Source organism: Leuresthes tenuis, unplaced genomic scaffold, assembly GCF_036924035.1.
Source record: "Leuresthes tenuis unplaced genomic scaffold, fLeuTen1.0.hap1 SCAF_13, whole genome shotgun sequence".
NCBI lineage: Eukaryota > Metazoa > Chordata > Actinopteri > Atheriniformes > Atherinopsidae > Leuresthes > Leuresthes tenuis.
This window is the reverse complement of record NW_027325367.1, coordinates 13,639,098-13,655,681: the sequence shown is the minus strand read 5'-3', so window position 1 is coordinate 13,655,681 and position 16,584 is coordinate 13,639,098. Positions and strand designations below refer to the sequence as shown.

Below are 16,584 nucleotides of genomic sequence, written 5' to 3'. Positions count from 1 at the left end.
GTCTCACACAGCAGCCCGCATTTGTTTAATTCTCCTTCCATCTCTGTCATTTCTTGCTTTGATGTCTCACAAAAGCACAAGTGTGTCTGAATTTGCGGGCAGCATGAGTCAGGGCTCCCTCTCACACACACACACACACGCGCGCACACACACACACACACACACGTGCACACTTGTTCATAAGAAGTACTGTCCACACACAGACTGACTCAACATTAAACTATGTCTACCAGCAAAGAGCAGCCAAAGTGTGGCTTTGTGGCAACAGTGATGACGAGTCATAAACGAGTGTTTTATCTTCGTTTTCTTACAGTGCACATGCATTAAAATTTACTGAAAACACCTGCACCTTTCAGTGAGGTGTTATCAACCTTAGGGTGAGTATATGTTGCCATGGCAACACGTACTTGAGATCTAAATATACATTGAGGTCTGATGTATGGAGGGCCGACTGTTACTCTGCCATAAATACACATCTTTAATCTGGGTCTAACTTACTTCCACCTCCAACCATCCATATTCATGCACACACACACACACACACACACACACACACACACACGTGCACTCACTTTGCCGTTACCACCTTGTGTGCTAGTTCATCCTAGTCATGCATGTGGAACACATTGTAAAACTAAAGCATGCTGGCAGGCTGGAGGTTTGTATTGGATCCCAGAAGTGTATACACACATTCTCATACGCACACAAACCACTCCATAAAAGATCCAGCAGGCCCACAGACAGTGTACAGCGCCTCTGAACACATGCTCATGTAAGCTAACTGGTGCTGAGCAGCATGAAGTTTATGACTGTGTGTGATTCCTGCGTGCGCATACAGTATGTCACTGAATGTGCTCAGTGGGAATCTAACATAATATACAGAGAGGGTAGGTCCCCAGCTGCGAGAGCATATTGCTGTTGATCTGCTATTCATTCAAAAATTGCAGTTCATCTTATTTTTTTCTCCCTCATCTCCCACCACTAGGTCTATGGAAATGCAGGACCTAGCCAGTCCTCATAACCGTGTCGGAGGCGGAGATTCAACAGGCTCCAAGCTGGACAAGAACAACCTCGGCAGCCCCTCCATTACCACCAATGGAACTGGAGGTGAGAGGGCACAGTATGTTTGTTTGTTGAAACAATGGGCAGGTGTGACTATGCAGGAGGGTTATAATTAGTTGTCAGTGTACCTTTATTGTAGTAATATGTCCAATTATTAATTTATTTAGGAGGATTATTCTAATGATCAACACATTAGTGTGATGAGAGTCTTAAGCTAATTAGACAGACAGATGTGTGGTTCAACTACATCATACAAATTGTTGGTATGCCACTTAAAAGGAACAGAAATGCACTTAATCCATTGTTTGCCAGAAATTAAATGAGAAGATTGATACCAGCTTCATGTGTGTATGATGAATCTGAATATGCTATTAGGTAATCTTTGCGCAGACGCTGGAAATGGTGGAAATTGGCTAGCTCTCCAAAAGTAACTAAATACATATTGTATAAGAACAATAGTTTAAAGAGTGATCAACGATATGTGAATGAATCTCAAGATTAATGTGCTTTCACAGTGGTTCCCAACCTTTTTATCTCAGAGGACCCCACACTGATCCCCGCATCTATAAAAAAGGGTCCAACACTCATAATTCCTTTGAGAAGTACACAGATTTAACTTTAAACAAGATTGAACTTCCTCGCACTGCATGTTCACATGCCAAGTAAATCTGTGCACACCTCAGTGCATGAAGACACACAAAGGGCTACCTGAATGTTTCATCCGCGCAGGAAATTATTCTGGCTCCACATTAAAATTTTTCCAACAATTCACTCTAGTTTGAATATTAAGGCCATCTGCACAGCATGTTGTGTGATTGAGGACTCTTCATAAGCTTGCTGATCTCATCTGTAGAGGGTGAACGAGTCCGTGAGGTATGCTGTTTTAACTGAAAAACGAATCAGTCATCTGTTTGTAGGGGGTTGGAGATGCACTCATTCAAGAATTCCTTCATTTCCTACAATTCCGTAAAACACTAACAGTGTTTGACAGCAGTGTTTAATCCTTATACAGACGTTTGATAATCTGCTAAATGTGTTAGGATTTTCTAAACGATAGAATCAAATATTTATGACCTCTGTCAGGTAAAGGGCCTGTGAACTTTAGTGCCCCCCTTACGGTTGGGCGAGGACCCCAGGTTGGAGATTACTGCTTTACAGGGTAACTAGCTGATTTCTTCATTTGTGGACTTTTATTATTATTATTATCAGCTATTAACTATGAGGCCTTGGCTAAGAACATTCACATATGTCCCTCGATGACAGAAAAAATATAATTATTATTTGTTTCCATCACTTGCTTAGTTGTCAGTATCTTATATGCAGGAACTTTGTGGATGTAATTATGCTCAGTTGATTGTAAGAAACTTTTGTTTGGTGGTGCAAATTCATGATAAGGTATGTTTTCTTTTTTCCTTTCTTTTTTTTTTTTGCAAACATTTCATTTGTAGTGACAAACACCTCGTATTCTCAGCAAGAAAGAAATCAGCAAGACTGTCTTTCTCACAAATACAACCACATGAGGTGTTTTATTCATGCAGGCCAAAACTATCTATTACATTCAGAGATCGTGCAACCTCTGGGGATTGTTAGTGCAACTGCATGGGAACTGTAAAAACGGTGTCACGGTCATGCTGTAAAAAGAATGTATTTTACCCTAACCATGACTAAACTGTTGTACAGTTTTCATTTAAGTGCCACTTAGATAAATAATGTTTTCATCCGAAATTAAGTTATTGTGTGAGCCATGTACCACATTTTGCAGCAGGATGAGAAACCCACAATATGCAGCTGCAGACCAAAAGCTCTTTATTTCTTATTTCTTAAACTCATTTTGAAAATGTACATGTAATAAAAATCTGAGCACCTCCAGTGAACAGCTAAACTCCAGCGGAGGTTGAAAGCACATATTGAAACTTGCTTTGGGCAAAAGCACTTGATGAATATAATGTAATAAAAATCTATTGCAAAATCATCAGTCTGGGAGACTTTCAACATGTGGAGATGAATACTTTTTGAGGACTTTAAAAAGACAAAGCTAGACACGTACATGCAAATGCACACACACACACACACACACACACACACATCTATGCTGCCATGAGAAAACCAATAGTGAATGTGTGTAAACACACGGTAAAGCACTTCAGCTCTCCTCCACTAACCACTTGGCAAATTGTGGTTGTGTGTGTGTGTATGTATTTGAATGCAAGCCCAAAATTCCCACTGGAAACTATTTCCTCTACAAGAGCATTAAAGCATCACTGCTCTCTTCGATGTCAACACCCGCTAGCTCTCTCTTCTTCGTTCCTTGTCCCACTCTCTTTTTCACCCTTTTTCTTTACCCTCTGGCTGTCTGTTTCTCGATCCCTCCTATTTTTTTTTCTTTCCATCTGTCATCCTTCATCCTCCTCTTTCTCATTCTCTGTTGCCTTGGAAGCATTTTCGACAGGGCAGTTAGATGTAAAAGAGCTGCGTCGTGCTTTTGTTGAGGACAATCCTTTGATCTATCGCAGATTTACCAGGCAGTGGAAAGCACTTTAAATAGAATATAATGGAAAAAGTGAGATGTTGCATTTTAGTCATCTTGATGTGTCAACAGACCCGCGGTCACAGAAATAGCCAGGCTCAGAGTGCACTAACAACAAACTCGGACCATATTAGAGCACATTAAATCACTTTTGATGAGCTCACAGTTAATGGTTTAAGCAGACAGAGTCAGGACTACACATGCAGCCAAAACAAACTACATACCCAACATTCCCCTCACCTGACATCAGCCAACACTCAGGCCCATGGGCCATCTCCATAGCAACTCATTTGTCTTCATTACAGCTTGTCCAGTGGGTTTGTTGCTCCCTGAGGGGATTAATGAAGTTGTTCTGAATTAAATGGAGTTCTCATATCATGCTGTTGATGACTTTTAATCATGTTCAGAGAAAAATAACCGAAAAAAAAAGCAGTGAACAGGCATGCAAATGTTTTTAAAAATGTCATCCTGTAATGATTGATTTACTGTTAGAGTTTAGAGTCATAATTCAATAGTATGAAAATATAGATTAAATTAATTTGCACTGAATAAAAATAATCAAATAACTGACTGTTAATGCAGTTGTATTTTAAAACCTTACAGTTTTACCCAACACCAAACAGCAGGCAGATTAGGTTAGTGACAGTAAGCGTTGACGAAGCGTGAGCTGCTTAATCATGAGATATACGTCCTCATTGGTTGAGCCCAATATTTCCATAATGTAACCGCAACATACCAATGACAATCTTGAAAATACAGATTCAGACAGCTAAAGTTTCCTCCTCAACAAACCTAAAGACCTGATACCAAATACTAATCATCACTCAGGAGGAGATGAGCGGACTTGGTAGATGCTAAAACAAAATTGCCAAGAGTGATGACAACCGCAAATATTAGGTGTCACAAAGTGATCAAATCATACTTCATGGAAGCTTTGGCATTAGTGAGGGTACACTGCAACAGAACGGGACACTTATTACTTGAATATGATGAATATGGTATCTGTTGAGCACAAAATATGAAATCATGATACAAGAATAGTCCCCAAAAGGTACTTATATATCATTGCTCTACTATACCCTTGTAGAGTACAAGAACTGTACGCTGAAAATCGCTAAATATTTGTACCTTAGCGTTTGTAGTTTAGAACAATTTTGCACCCCTTATGACAACAATTTCTCTTTTGTTCTGAGACAGAAATGCATTCTTTAGAAACAGCCATCACACCTGAAGTCAATTTTGAATCCACCTGGTTGTATTCTTCACTTGCCAGGGGCTTCCAATATTCTTGTAATTGCAATCTTGTAATGAACATCATTAACTTTTACTCGAGTGAGACGGCTTCTTTTGTTTGCTTAAGGGCAGACTCACGTCTCCTCTAGTGCCACAAAGTGGTATTACAGAAAAGTCTGACCCACCTATAAAGTTTCTCGATTCTATATCTCAGCTGCATAGTAAGCTACATAGGCATTTATTGTGTTTATAAAACGGCATAGGTATTGCTTTTTGCAATTCTGTTTATAGCTGTAGATGATTTGTTTAATGTTTTAAATATCTTTTTTCTACAAAGAGCACCTTTAAGGAGTGCTCTTTTTTTATGCTGGTGCTCCTATTTTCAGTTAGGATTACCAGTGCTTGGGGAAAGAGTTAGTCTTGAACTCTAATTGCTAAAAACTATTTATGCCTCCTAAATTGTCATTTTGAAATTCTTGTATCGTGACTGCCCTTCTCTAAATTCGCGGGCAGGAAAAGCATGCAAGCATGAAAGAGGGCAAAAAATTGCCCCCCAACTATGTCAGATGACTTCTTTACATATATACTTGATCATATAAATGTTTAGTTTACTATGTTATCATATCCTGTATAGTCTACCTGAGACCTGCATCTGGTTCTCAGTACATCACATCCTCACCTCCTTCCCACCTTACACCCCTATAGGTGAAAGCATGACCGTTCTAAACACGGCTGATTGGCTGTTGGGCTGCAGCAGCCCACCCCCTGCCTCGGGTTCCAAGGACTATGGTACAGAGGTGCATGTGTGTGAACCTAAGACTAGAAGTCATGTGGAATTACACTGAGTGCAAAGGCGATGGCTTTGTGTAGTTGATGCTGATTATTTTCTGCCAGAATTGCTCTGATTTGTTCTCATTTGCTGTGCAGTGTGCTCTACTTTTCACTTCCCATTGTGAATTTATTACAATGTGTGTGGATTTCCAGGGTTCCCACCTGCCAAAGTCATAAATTTGATTAATTTGCTGGTGTAGTCAGAAAATATTAAGGGAAATGTGTCAGATGTTTATTTTGCATCATTTCATTTTTAACTTAAATGTCACATTTTATGGTTTTTAAACATTTCCTGAAAATAACATGGAAAAAGTCATGGAGGACTAAACATGAAGGTCATGGTGGTGCTCCAGCGCAGCAAAATTTAAACCATGTGGACTGTGATCACAATTGTAATGGGAACCCTGAACACAACAATTTGTTCACATACTGGAACTGCATGGTAGTTTTCTACTCTTATTCTGTATGATTTTCTTTGTGTGTGTATGTGTGAGAGGGAGAGATAGATGAAATGTCTCAACCGTCATACCCCTAACACTGATGATTTCCCTCTCCTTTAAGTGAAAACAGAGCCTATGAACAACAGCGATACAGTTACTACGACAGGCGACACAGCACTGGACACATATGCAGGCTCAGGTAAATAACAAATACACAAAAATTATACTCTTGGACTGACTTCACTCTGCTCTCTCGGACTCAAAAAAAGTCAGGCAAACACTATCATCTATTTTAGCCCAGCAGTGGCTCTGCTGAAAGCTTTAATCCACTCAAGTATTGCCTGTCCTTGGATTGCATCATCAAAGGCTGGCAGAGGAATGAGAGACATTTCTATCCTGGTGTTTTTTTTTTTTCTTTTTTAGGACTTACAAATAGCCCTGTGCTCTTTTTACACTGCAAAACGCACACGCTAAGACACAAAGCTTTTACGCAAAACAAAGACTGGGTTTAGAACCAGCGGGGTGTTTGTCAGTACTGAGCTCTGACATCTCAATGACCACAAACACACATTGTGTTTTACTATGAGGCCCACTATAAGGGATGTCATGGATTCTCTAAAGAGAGAACTTGGCTCCTCTCCATTCAAAATGCTTCAGATTATGTTAACTGGAATGGTATTTCAGCTCCAATAAGCCACAGGACTTGAATTGGGCTGTACAGAAGTGGTCTTTGTTTTTTTTTTTCAAATGTGAAATAAAACTGAATATTGTTGTCACCAACTGAAACCTGTCTCTGCCTTGTTGTTTTGGATTATTGTGCCGTTTTTAGTGATCACCAGCAGCGGGTACAGCCCTCGTTCAGCCCACCAGTACTCTCCTCCCCTCTACCCTTCAAAGTGAGTCTGACATTTCACACAAACCACGCCTTTTTAAGAAACTTTATCTAAATTCCCCCCTCTGTACAGTTACAGTTTGCTGACTGGTACTGTCCTCATCTGTCTGTTCTCAGGCCCTACCCTCACATCCTCTCCACGCCGGCAGCACCCCCTATGCCGACGTATGCTGGCCAACCTCAGTTTAGCAGCATGCAGCAGTCAACCGTGTATACAGCCTACTCACAGACAGGACAGGCCTACGGACTGTCCACCTACGGTACCGACAAACACATACTCATTGTCCATCTTCAAAGTATTTAAATTAATATAATCAATACACACCAATGACCTTGTTCCACCAGCAACCATACGTGCCCATGCCATGTCTCTATCAACAATGTAGATGTTCGTGTTCATTAAAATCACAACAGTGTTACTTCACTATATTGTACTGAAATTGTGCTCCAGATTTTGTATCAAAGTGAGGAGAAGGCCATTAAATTGTACACCTGGTGAATCTGAAGAGAACAGCTCTGGATTAATTCAGTTAAGATTAAAGACAAGGGAAAACTGAGATAAAAAATGTCGTCTAACACAACCTTTATAATAGTCAGGGAGAAATTCAATATTTCTACCTAAACAAGCCAAGTGGGACAAGTAAAAACTTGGATAAGTTGACGTTAACATTATATGTTGGCAATTTCGTTTACATTTCAGTTTTAGACATCATAGATTGCTAATCGATAAACTTGCAAACATTCTTTTTTTTATCCTCTTCACAGACCTCGGTGTAATGCTTCCAGGCATTAAGACAGAGACTGGCCTAACCCAGAGTCAGTCTCCACTGCAGACAGGCCTCAGCTACAGCCCCAGCTTCACCACACCTCAGCCCGGACAGACTGCCTACTCCCCCTATCAAATGCCAGGTCAGTCCCCTAAAAATACACCTCTGCTTTTTAAGCTGTTGCTGAAAATGTTCAACTGTTCTTATTCTTTTTCTGCAAAGGTTCCAGTTTCACTCCTTCCTCAGGCCTCTACACCACCAATAACTCAGTGTCCAACCCCGCCAACTACACTGCCACACAGCAGGTACTGTACACATGCATGCATGCACTGTCTGTCACTTGAAACCCTCGGCCAATAACAAAGACCGTAACCTATAATAGATTTTTGTGGAGCAAACAATTTAGTTCTTTGTGGTCAAGTTTATGTCATTTGCAGTTGCAATAGTATTTGAGAGCAGTGGTGGTTTCAGGGTAGCTTGAAAAATAAAATCCTATTACACTGCTTCCTTGCAACATGGGGAAACTTGTGAGAAAAACAGATAATTAGTCTTATGAAAGAGTGTTTTGTTCTGAATATTTCTTTATGTCCATATGATGAATTGTATTGTGATAGCAAAATTCTTATGGAGGGATTGTGATGTATTGCTATGATAGATGTGGCTGTTTACAGGGAGAAAGTCAAGGTTTGGCCCATGTGGGTGGATTAAGGGGAATATAGTGTGTGTGTTTGCTTGTGTAAGTCATGTTGTGGGGACATAAATCTGTTTAAACATTCACACCGTGGGGACTTGTCTCTGTTTTGAGGCCAAAAAGCTAATTACCATCATGTCAATCACAAAACGTTTACTATGGCAACTAAGTTTAAGGTTAGGATGAGGTTAGGTTAAAGTAAAGTTGATCATAAGGGTTAGGTAAGTAGTAGTCATGTTTAGAAATTTTACTGTAAGGCAGTGTAATATTCTCTGAGGTGATGGAAATATGGCTGTGTGCATATGAATTTAACGTAAACAGAAAATGCAAGCAAGAGACCCAAAGGAGGGAACTGAGTCTGATAGAAGTCAAGTTAGTGTGTGCAACTGTTGCTGTACACTACACACCAGCTGTGCGTGCATGTGTGCGTGCATTCATGTGGTATGCTCCAGTTTATAAGGACTTCCAGAGATGGACGTAGTGACAGGTTTAGAGAGCTGACTCATAAAAGTGCCCATCTCCACTGGGTCAGTAAAAAGCAGCAGCACAAGGCTTTAATTGTCTCAGAGATATAAAATGCAGATTGGAGGGGATAAAAGATTAGAGAAATGAGAGGGAACACTTGTAAAATCTGTCCTCAGAAGTCAGTCTGGCCCTCTCCAGAAAAGCAAAACATCACATTTTTCCTCTTTTCTTTTTTCTTGATGTGTCGGCATCTGTGTGTGCTCATGAATTGTGGCATCTTCCGCAGGACTATCCCTCATACACAACGTTTGGCCAAAACCAGTACCCGCAGTATTACTCTGCCTCCACTTATGGGACATATATGACCTCGAACAGCGTGGATGGCACAGGGTCCACAGCAGCCTACCAGCTGCAAGATCCCGCCCCTGCCATGACAGGACAGGCTGCTGAACTTCACCCAGGTTTGTACTAACGAGATGCTCGCAGCCAAGAATGAAATACTCAAATCACCGACTCTCCACCCACGTTGTAACTTAATAGATATGCAAACAAATGTCAGTCTTTTTTCAGCATCCATGATTGTGATTCTATAATCTTGTTTCCAGTTGAAAAATACAAGTTGGAGTTACTGAGTTCAACACTCTCTTTAAGCCTTGATAAAGCACAGGAAGTGTCTTCAGACTGTAGCCATAGTTACCTGGCACTGTGGCACTCACTAATTGGGAGAGTTGGCATGTGGCCTCAGAGACTTTGATCAGGAAAAAAAAAGTTTTGTTGAATATTTCAGTTTTGTTGACAAGTCGAAATAGAGGAGCAATCATAAGAAAGTTGGCTGAAGTGCACACATGTGCACAGAAACTTCATATTCAACTTTACTGATTTTTTTTCTTTCCCTCTTTTTCTTTGGTTGATCTTGGCTGTAATTTAGGAAGCCTGATTAAAGGAGCTTATCATTCTTCCTGTCACTGATATATTTTTCCATTTACTGCCTTTCTCATTTCTTTCATTTTCCTTTTTCTCTTGTACTGTCAGTTGGTATCTGTTTTTTTTTTTTTTTTTTTTGTCAGTCATACTGTTTGTGTCTTCTTTATCCTCCCCCACTTTCTTTACTCTCTGATTGAGACATAACAATATGAGAGCCGAAGCTTGGGGTCTGCTTCTAGTTACCGAGCAGCAGTGGGAGCATATGGCGTTGGGGTTTGGGGGGGGGGAGGGTTGCTCGTGTGCAAAAATGTGTGTGCACGCCTTTCTGTGCATTCTTACGTATGGTTTTGCAGACTTTTGTATGTGCAGTATCTTTGCAAGAAGCATCAGATTACATAACTTGTCTGATTTATTGCACAATTCTAACTTTCCCCTCCTCTGCTAAATCTTCACGTGTTCATGTTATCATGAACAATAAGTCACTCTGGATATGAATAGCGCGTTTGTTTAGGTTTCTTGGTAGCGTTTAAGTTGATCTGTCACGCCAATTATCTTGAATTATTAAACCTGACAAGACTACTCACTGCACAAAGTTTGAATTATTGCTCTTCCTGAGGTGGATACAACTCCAGAGCACCTGTGGAATCAGCTCAAACCACATTATTACTTTTCCTTCACTGCAGTGGATATAGTAGTTTGACTGCTCGGGCAGTTTGAGGCACATATCTGAACATTACTTAATATCAAATGTTTCAAACACTTTTTCTGTGTTTATGTTCAATCTCAGGGGACTTTGATACAGTGCAGAGCCCTTCCACGCCCATCAAAGAGCTGGATGACAGAGCCTGCCGGAGTGGGGGGTCCAAGTCACGCGGCAGGGGCCGCAAAAACAACCCCTCTCCTCCCCCTGACAGTGACCTGGAGGTAAGAGACCAAAAAACAGTCTCTCTCTCTCAACAGAGCTGTTGGAGCCGTGACTGAATATTCAATTCAAATCTCAATGGATATGTGGTATTCCTTTTGATCTCCATCCACTCTCTTCACTGTAGTATCAGAATACAGAAGGCGGGTAGAAATTGCTCTGCCTGTACAGTATGGGCAAGCATTCAGATATTGATGTTATATTTCTGAAAAAAATCATTTCTTGTTTTCTGGTGCTTTCTGTTCTACAGAGGGTGTTTGTGTGGGATCTGGACGAGACGATTATTGTCTTCCACTCCCTGCTCACGGGCTCTTATGCACAGAAATTTGGCAAGGTGAGACATTGTTTTCAGTGTTTGCTGCTGTTGCGACTTCTTCTCTACCATCTGGTGTCATTTCTATATCCACTCTGCACTACATCAATGTATCTCAGCAGAAAACCGTTGATGCTGGGGTCATGAACCTTCAGACTTTGTTCTACAGTCAGTTTATAGCGGCGGCATCCACCTTTCTAAACCTAAAAGGCTAAGACATCTCCAGCACGAAAGTTTGAATAGATGACGACTTGTTCCATTAGGTTGTTTGGAGTGAAAACAGGATCTAGTCCTAATTTCAAGAAAATAAGCTTGAAAAAAAGATTTCCAAACAGAATGCACTCTCTGCCCAGGCTCTAATATGCAAATCTCCTCTTCATGATTCTCAAAGTAGATTCATTGACTAACTGCTCTTCTAAAAGTTGACATTTTCCTAATGTTTCAAGCTAAAAAGCTGTAAAGAAAATTATTTTCGAGACAACCTTATCAACCAGTGGAACTGAATATGAAGTATCCTTATTATGGCAATACAATAATGACCCGTCAACCCCTAGCCCTCCTTTTAACTAATCTTACAGTAAGCACATATTGTAAATAAGCTTAATTTCTTTCAGTAAATTATATTACATCAACTGCTCCAGGAATGTTATGGTCAAGTCTTTAAACATGGCTATTAATAACTGTCAGGGATTTCATTATTTAATTCATAAGTTAGTGTGAAAATTTCTTACCTGGACTGATGGTTTATTCTAATTTTCTCTCTGAACTTATTTGGTGGTCTCACATTCTCACATAGCAGCTACACTGTTTATAGTTTGCTTTAATTTAATAGCTCTTGGCTCCGATCTGGGATCATCCTATGCGGCTACAAATTTTTATTGGGTGATGTCGTTTCCTATGGGCACTGGAGTAGCCACCAGCCGGCACGTGCAGCTTTTTCATCCCTGATCCGTTCTGATATTCCTGTTTGGCAGTTGGAACAAAAGCTGGCACAGCAACACGCTCAATTTGGAGCTGGACTTGCCTTGAGCCTTAGGAGCCCAGGCGTTTTACAGATAGGGTTTGTGGGCACTGATCCGCTTCCTATTTGCTCCACAGTTGTGGAACTTAATGTTTGGCAATTGGGATTTAATGGGTATAAGAAAGGCCCTGCTGAGTTGTAAATTACTTTGTGTATGTGTGTGTGTGTATGTGTGTGTGTGTATTGGAGACCGAAACGCATACTGTAGTTGGTTTGTGTTGCATTTACCACATTATCACGATGTACGTTTAAGTGTGCGTGGAGAAAGTTTTCACATTTGTCCTGACTTGCGAACAAATAGTAAATTTTATGTTTTTTTCGGTAATTCCAATTAAGTGAATTATATGTGATTGCAGGCTATGTTGGTTGTTCAGATACCCAGTCTCATGGAAAATTATGAAAGAACACAAAAACCAGTAGATTTGTGTAAATGGATACAAACTGTGCAATTTTTTCTGATTTTAGTGGGAAATTTCTTTTGTGCCCTCACTATGTTTGACTTTTAGAACTGGTTAAACATAAACTAACAATCTATAATGACAAAAGAGAACATTGTGTCCTGGGATAAAAAAAAATCCGTAAGTTGCACAAACTGCTGTGAGACTTTATTGGGACTCATGATGACTAACAACATTTGCATTAAATTTGATAAGGTACCCCTCTGTGCAGGAGCATTTTTTTCACATCATTTCCATCTTATGTGGAAATACAGTGGCAGCTGTGTCTGTTCGCACCTCTCCCAAAATAGCATTTACACTACTGACACAGAAACCACAAGACTCAAGTGCGGCCCCATATGGCTTCGAAGCCATTACTTTTCTGGGAGAATACACTATTGGCAAATAACCTATTCATCGCATACTGCATAGGAGTTACGACCGAGGATGATGTTCACATCACCGTGTTGTGTTGAGTTTTGAGCTCAAGTGACTTTTTTGGGCTCATCCAGCCAGGCCAAAGTAATATTATGCAATTGTTTGATTGACCAAACTTGACAAACAAAAAAAAGCATCCAAAGTCTTTATGGGGAGCACAACGCACCTAGTTATTTGCTGTCTTTTGACAGGTAGCCAATGTGATCATTACCAGAGAAATGACTTACAAGTGCCTCTTGATTCTGATCAGCTGGAAAGCAGGTTCTATGAAACCTGCTACTCTCCTTTCTGGGAACAGTCCCATTTTTCAACTTTATTTCACTCTTCTTTTTTTTTACCTCACACTCAGGATTTCTGTCATTTTTTTCTCTTTCTGTGTATGTGTGTGTATGTGTGTGTGCCTTCTTCGCTAACTTTCACTCTCTCTCCTGTTAGTCTCTTTCTATTCTGGTCGTCTGACAGTGTCAGCGAATCGTGCGGCAAGCTGTCGACCCTTGCTGACCTATCACAGATGATGGTTTTTGCAGCTGGGCCCTGGGCTGGCAGGGCAGGCTGCGTTCTCCCAAACACACGCACACACACACACACACACACACACACACACACAGAGACCATTCACATACCACATACACTCCAAGCATCTCCCGTCGAGCTTACCCACTCTCTGCAACACACACACGAAGAAACATGCTCTTCCTTTAAGAATGTTGATGGGACAGAACATGTACAACCCGTCTGTCAGCATCATCTGTGATGAATGGAATGCACCAATTCTTTCAATAGGGATGGGGTTTGGGGGTTTGGCGTGTGAATTGGGAAAGTGTGTCAAACTTGAAAAGGTTTTGAGGATAGGATGACCTGATAACTCTAGAAAACAGTAAGCAGCATTTACACTGATAAATTGTTGGTGATGTTGTGATGATGATGTCATCCACCTCTTCTGTTAGGACCCTCCCATGGCGGTGACACTTGGTCTGAGGATGGAGGAGATGATTTTCAACTTGGCCGACACACACTTATTCTTCAATGATCTGGAGGTAGGATTCAAATGTCAGATTTTCTCTCTCTCGCTCTCTCTCTCTCTTTCTCACACACACACAAGAAAAATTTAACATTTTCAAGAGGTCTCTTCAAGGCTATGAGTTTCTGAAAAGTGTTCAAATTTTCCACAAATATCAGCATCAGGCACAAAACAGTTTCTTGAACTCAAGCTGTCAAGCAGTGAAACATTACTACTGCCCTCTAGTGGTACAAAATACTGTTAATTGCAAGCGCTACACTATCTTTATTCTTAGTTCATGACGGCATAATTGTCTTATTTTTTATGTGTTATTCATTCCAGGAATGTGATCAGGTGCATATTGATGATGTGTCGTCAGACGACAATGGCCAGGACTTAAGGTGATTGTTTAATAGTTTACTATTATGTCAAATGTGAGCTATTAATAGTGCTGATTTATTGTTTTTCATAGGTCTTAGTGAGTTTCTGTCAATGCAACCCTGAAGTTTTAGTTAAATATTCTAAAGGCTAATGAAACAGTCACTTGATCAGTACAATATGTGTTTAAAAATGTACAAGTTTACCTTGACTCTTCATCTTTAAAAGGGGATTACTGAAGAATGATATTAACAATAATAGTAACAATCTATCTTTTGTTCTAACAGCGCAGACTTTTCAAATAAAACATATCATTATTATTGACAGTACTTACAGTTTTGCAACTGATGGCTTCCATGCAGCTGCAACCAGCGCCAACCTGTGCCTGGCCACGGGTGTCCGCGGCGGGGTCGACTGGATGAGGAAACTGGCCTTCCGCTACCGACGGGTCAAAGAGTTGTATAGCACGTACAAAAACAATGTGGGGGGTAAGCCAATCAGAAAAGAGTTTCCTTGACGCTAGTAAAAGGGAGATACTTAAGGTCTTTTTAGCTGTAAGGAACTAAAAGGTGATGAAAAAGATTCAAGTACCAAAATTATAACAATATTTTGCTTTATCTTGATGCTGCAGGTTGTGTTCTTGACTAACACCTCCTATTATCTGTAGTGTATAAGATATAATGATAGAGTATATTAAATCAATCTTCTGGTAGCTTAAAAATCTGTTTTTGAAAACTGTGACTTCAGCCCATCATGAACGTAAAGCATTACATGAATACACACTAGTGGTCAGACATATACAAATAATATTTCTAAAAATCTGTTTTTAATGTCTTTTTTTTAACAATGTGAGGTCATGTAATCTAATGTAGTAAAATGTCGGATTATGGCAAAAATGACCAGCCATCATCATCGTGAGAGTGAACAAACCAAACCCTCTTCACAGTTTTCAAACACTGACACCCAAACCATCATGTGGTATTTCAGTGAAGGCACATGTCAAAACATCCACACGGGTCTGACATTTCTAAACAGCTTATGGATTGAGTACATTTGCACTGTGTTGTAGGTCTGCTGGGTCCTGCTAAAAGAGATGCCTGGCTGCAGCTCAGAGCAGAGGTGGAAGCTCTGACCGACTCCTGGCTCACTCACGCACTCAAGTCCCTGTCCATCATCAGCTCCAGGTGCTCCTTCATCTCATACTGACTTTGTCGGTCTCATAGACTGGGATTTCTTAGCTTTTCAATCCTTTATGTTCAAAATGTAGTGTTGGAACTGATCCATATGCAGCACTAAAGGACATTAATGAAAGCATCTATTAAATTGTCCAGTGAGTCATTCACTTATCAACCTTTGCTGAGCGTAATCTTTGTCCTGCAGGAGTAACTGTGTAAATGTGTTGGTGACCACAACGCAGCTCATACCAGCGCTGGCTAAAGTTCTCCTATATAGTCTTGGATCTGTTTTCCCTGTTGAGAACATTTACAGCGCAACAAAAATAGGTAAGACCCTGACACACATGTGCAAACACAAATATTCATATCCATCAGATTATTTTTTTTTTCTGTAAACAAGACCAACGCCACAAAAATTTGGAAGAAGTAATGCATGTGAACTTGGGATTCAGATAACACTCGGTTTCCTCTGTTTTTTTGTTTTTTTTCTAACTTTTTTCTACCAAGCTGACGTCAGCTTGTCACAGATTTTTCTGCTCCAGGCATGGCACAGCCACAAAATCAAACTATGGTCTTCTGGTGGATGCACGCACCCATTCTCACAAAACATCCTACTTGACTTTTATTATAGACATTTCATGTGCTTCCTCTCGGGTTTCACTATTATTGTGGCCGAAAGCATTCACGAGAACGAAATTGTGTAAATATTGATAGAAAAAAAGCTATAACCATAAGACTAATTCGTCTTATTTAAGTTGTTCTGTCTCCTATTTCTTTTCACAATTGAATTCTATTCAAAATACAACATGAGATCTGTACTCAAAACAATCTGCAATAAAATTTTTTTTTAAAAGATTGAAATTTTGCCAACTGGGATCACATTGCGATAATACTTTACTAATACTTCATATTTTTAATGTTATGACTATTGACAATACTGCTACATTGCAACATTCCTGACTCCAAGATATGAATAACTGACTATGCTGGGAGATACTGTAGTCATTTACAGACATTTAGAGATAGACAGATGCCTTGTGTGCATCTGAGGAGAATACAATTATTTGA

General features: G+C 40.1%; 1 protein-coding gene across 7 annotated transcripts in view; it reads left to right on the top strand.

Moving 5' to 3' along the window:
• eya4 (EYA transcriptional coactivator and phosphatase 4) overlaps nt 1–16,584 on the top strand; it is a 45,888-nt gene that overhangs the window by 25,636 nt on the left and 3,668 nt on the right. For 4 of the 7 annotated variants that reach the window (XM_072362315.1, XM_072362316.1, XM_072362319.1 and 1 more), the window contains 15 exons: nt 986–1,107; nt 5,528–5,611; nt 6,215–6,292; nt 6,923–6,989; nt 7,103–7,245; nt 7,751–7,894; nt 7,975–8,057; nt 9,195–9,369; nt 10,620–10,756; nt 11,005–11,088; nt 13,911–14,000; nt 14,306–14,364; nt 14,669–14,829; nt 15,411–15,525; nt 15,722–15,843. In XM_072362315.1, coding sequence (XP_072218416.1) covers nt 986–1,107; nt 5,528–5,611; nt 6,215–6,292; nt 6,923–6,989; nt 7,103–7,245; nt 7,751–7,894; nt 7,975–8,057; nt 9,195–9,369; nt 10,620–10,756; nt 11,005–11,088; nt 13,911–14,000; nt 14,306–14,364; nt 14,669–14,829; nt 15,411–15,525; nt 15,722–15,843 — 1,664 coding nt within the window. Of the gene's footprint in view, nt 1–985; nt 1,108–5,527; nt 5,626–6,214; nt 6,293–6,922; nt 6,990–7,102; nt 7,246–7,750; nt 7,895–7,974; nt 8,058–9,194; nt 9,370–10,619; nt 10,757–11,004; nt 11,089–13,910; nt 14,001–14,305; nt 14,365–14,668; nt 14,830–15,410; nt 15,526–15,721; nt 15,844–16,584 lie in introns of those variants that run through there. The other 3 variants (XM_072362317.1, XM_072362321.1, XM_072362320.1) reach the window with 3 other exon arrangements.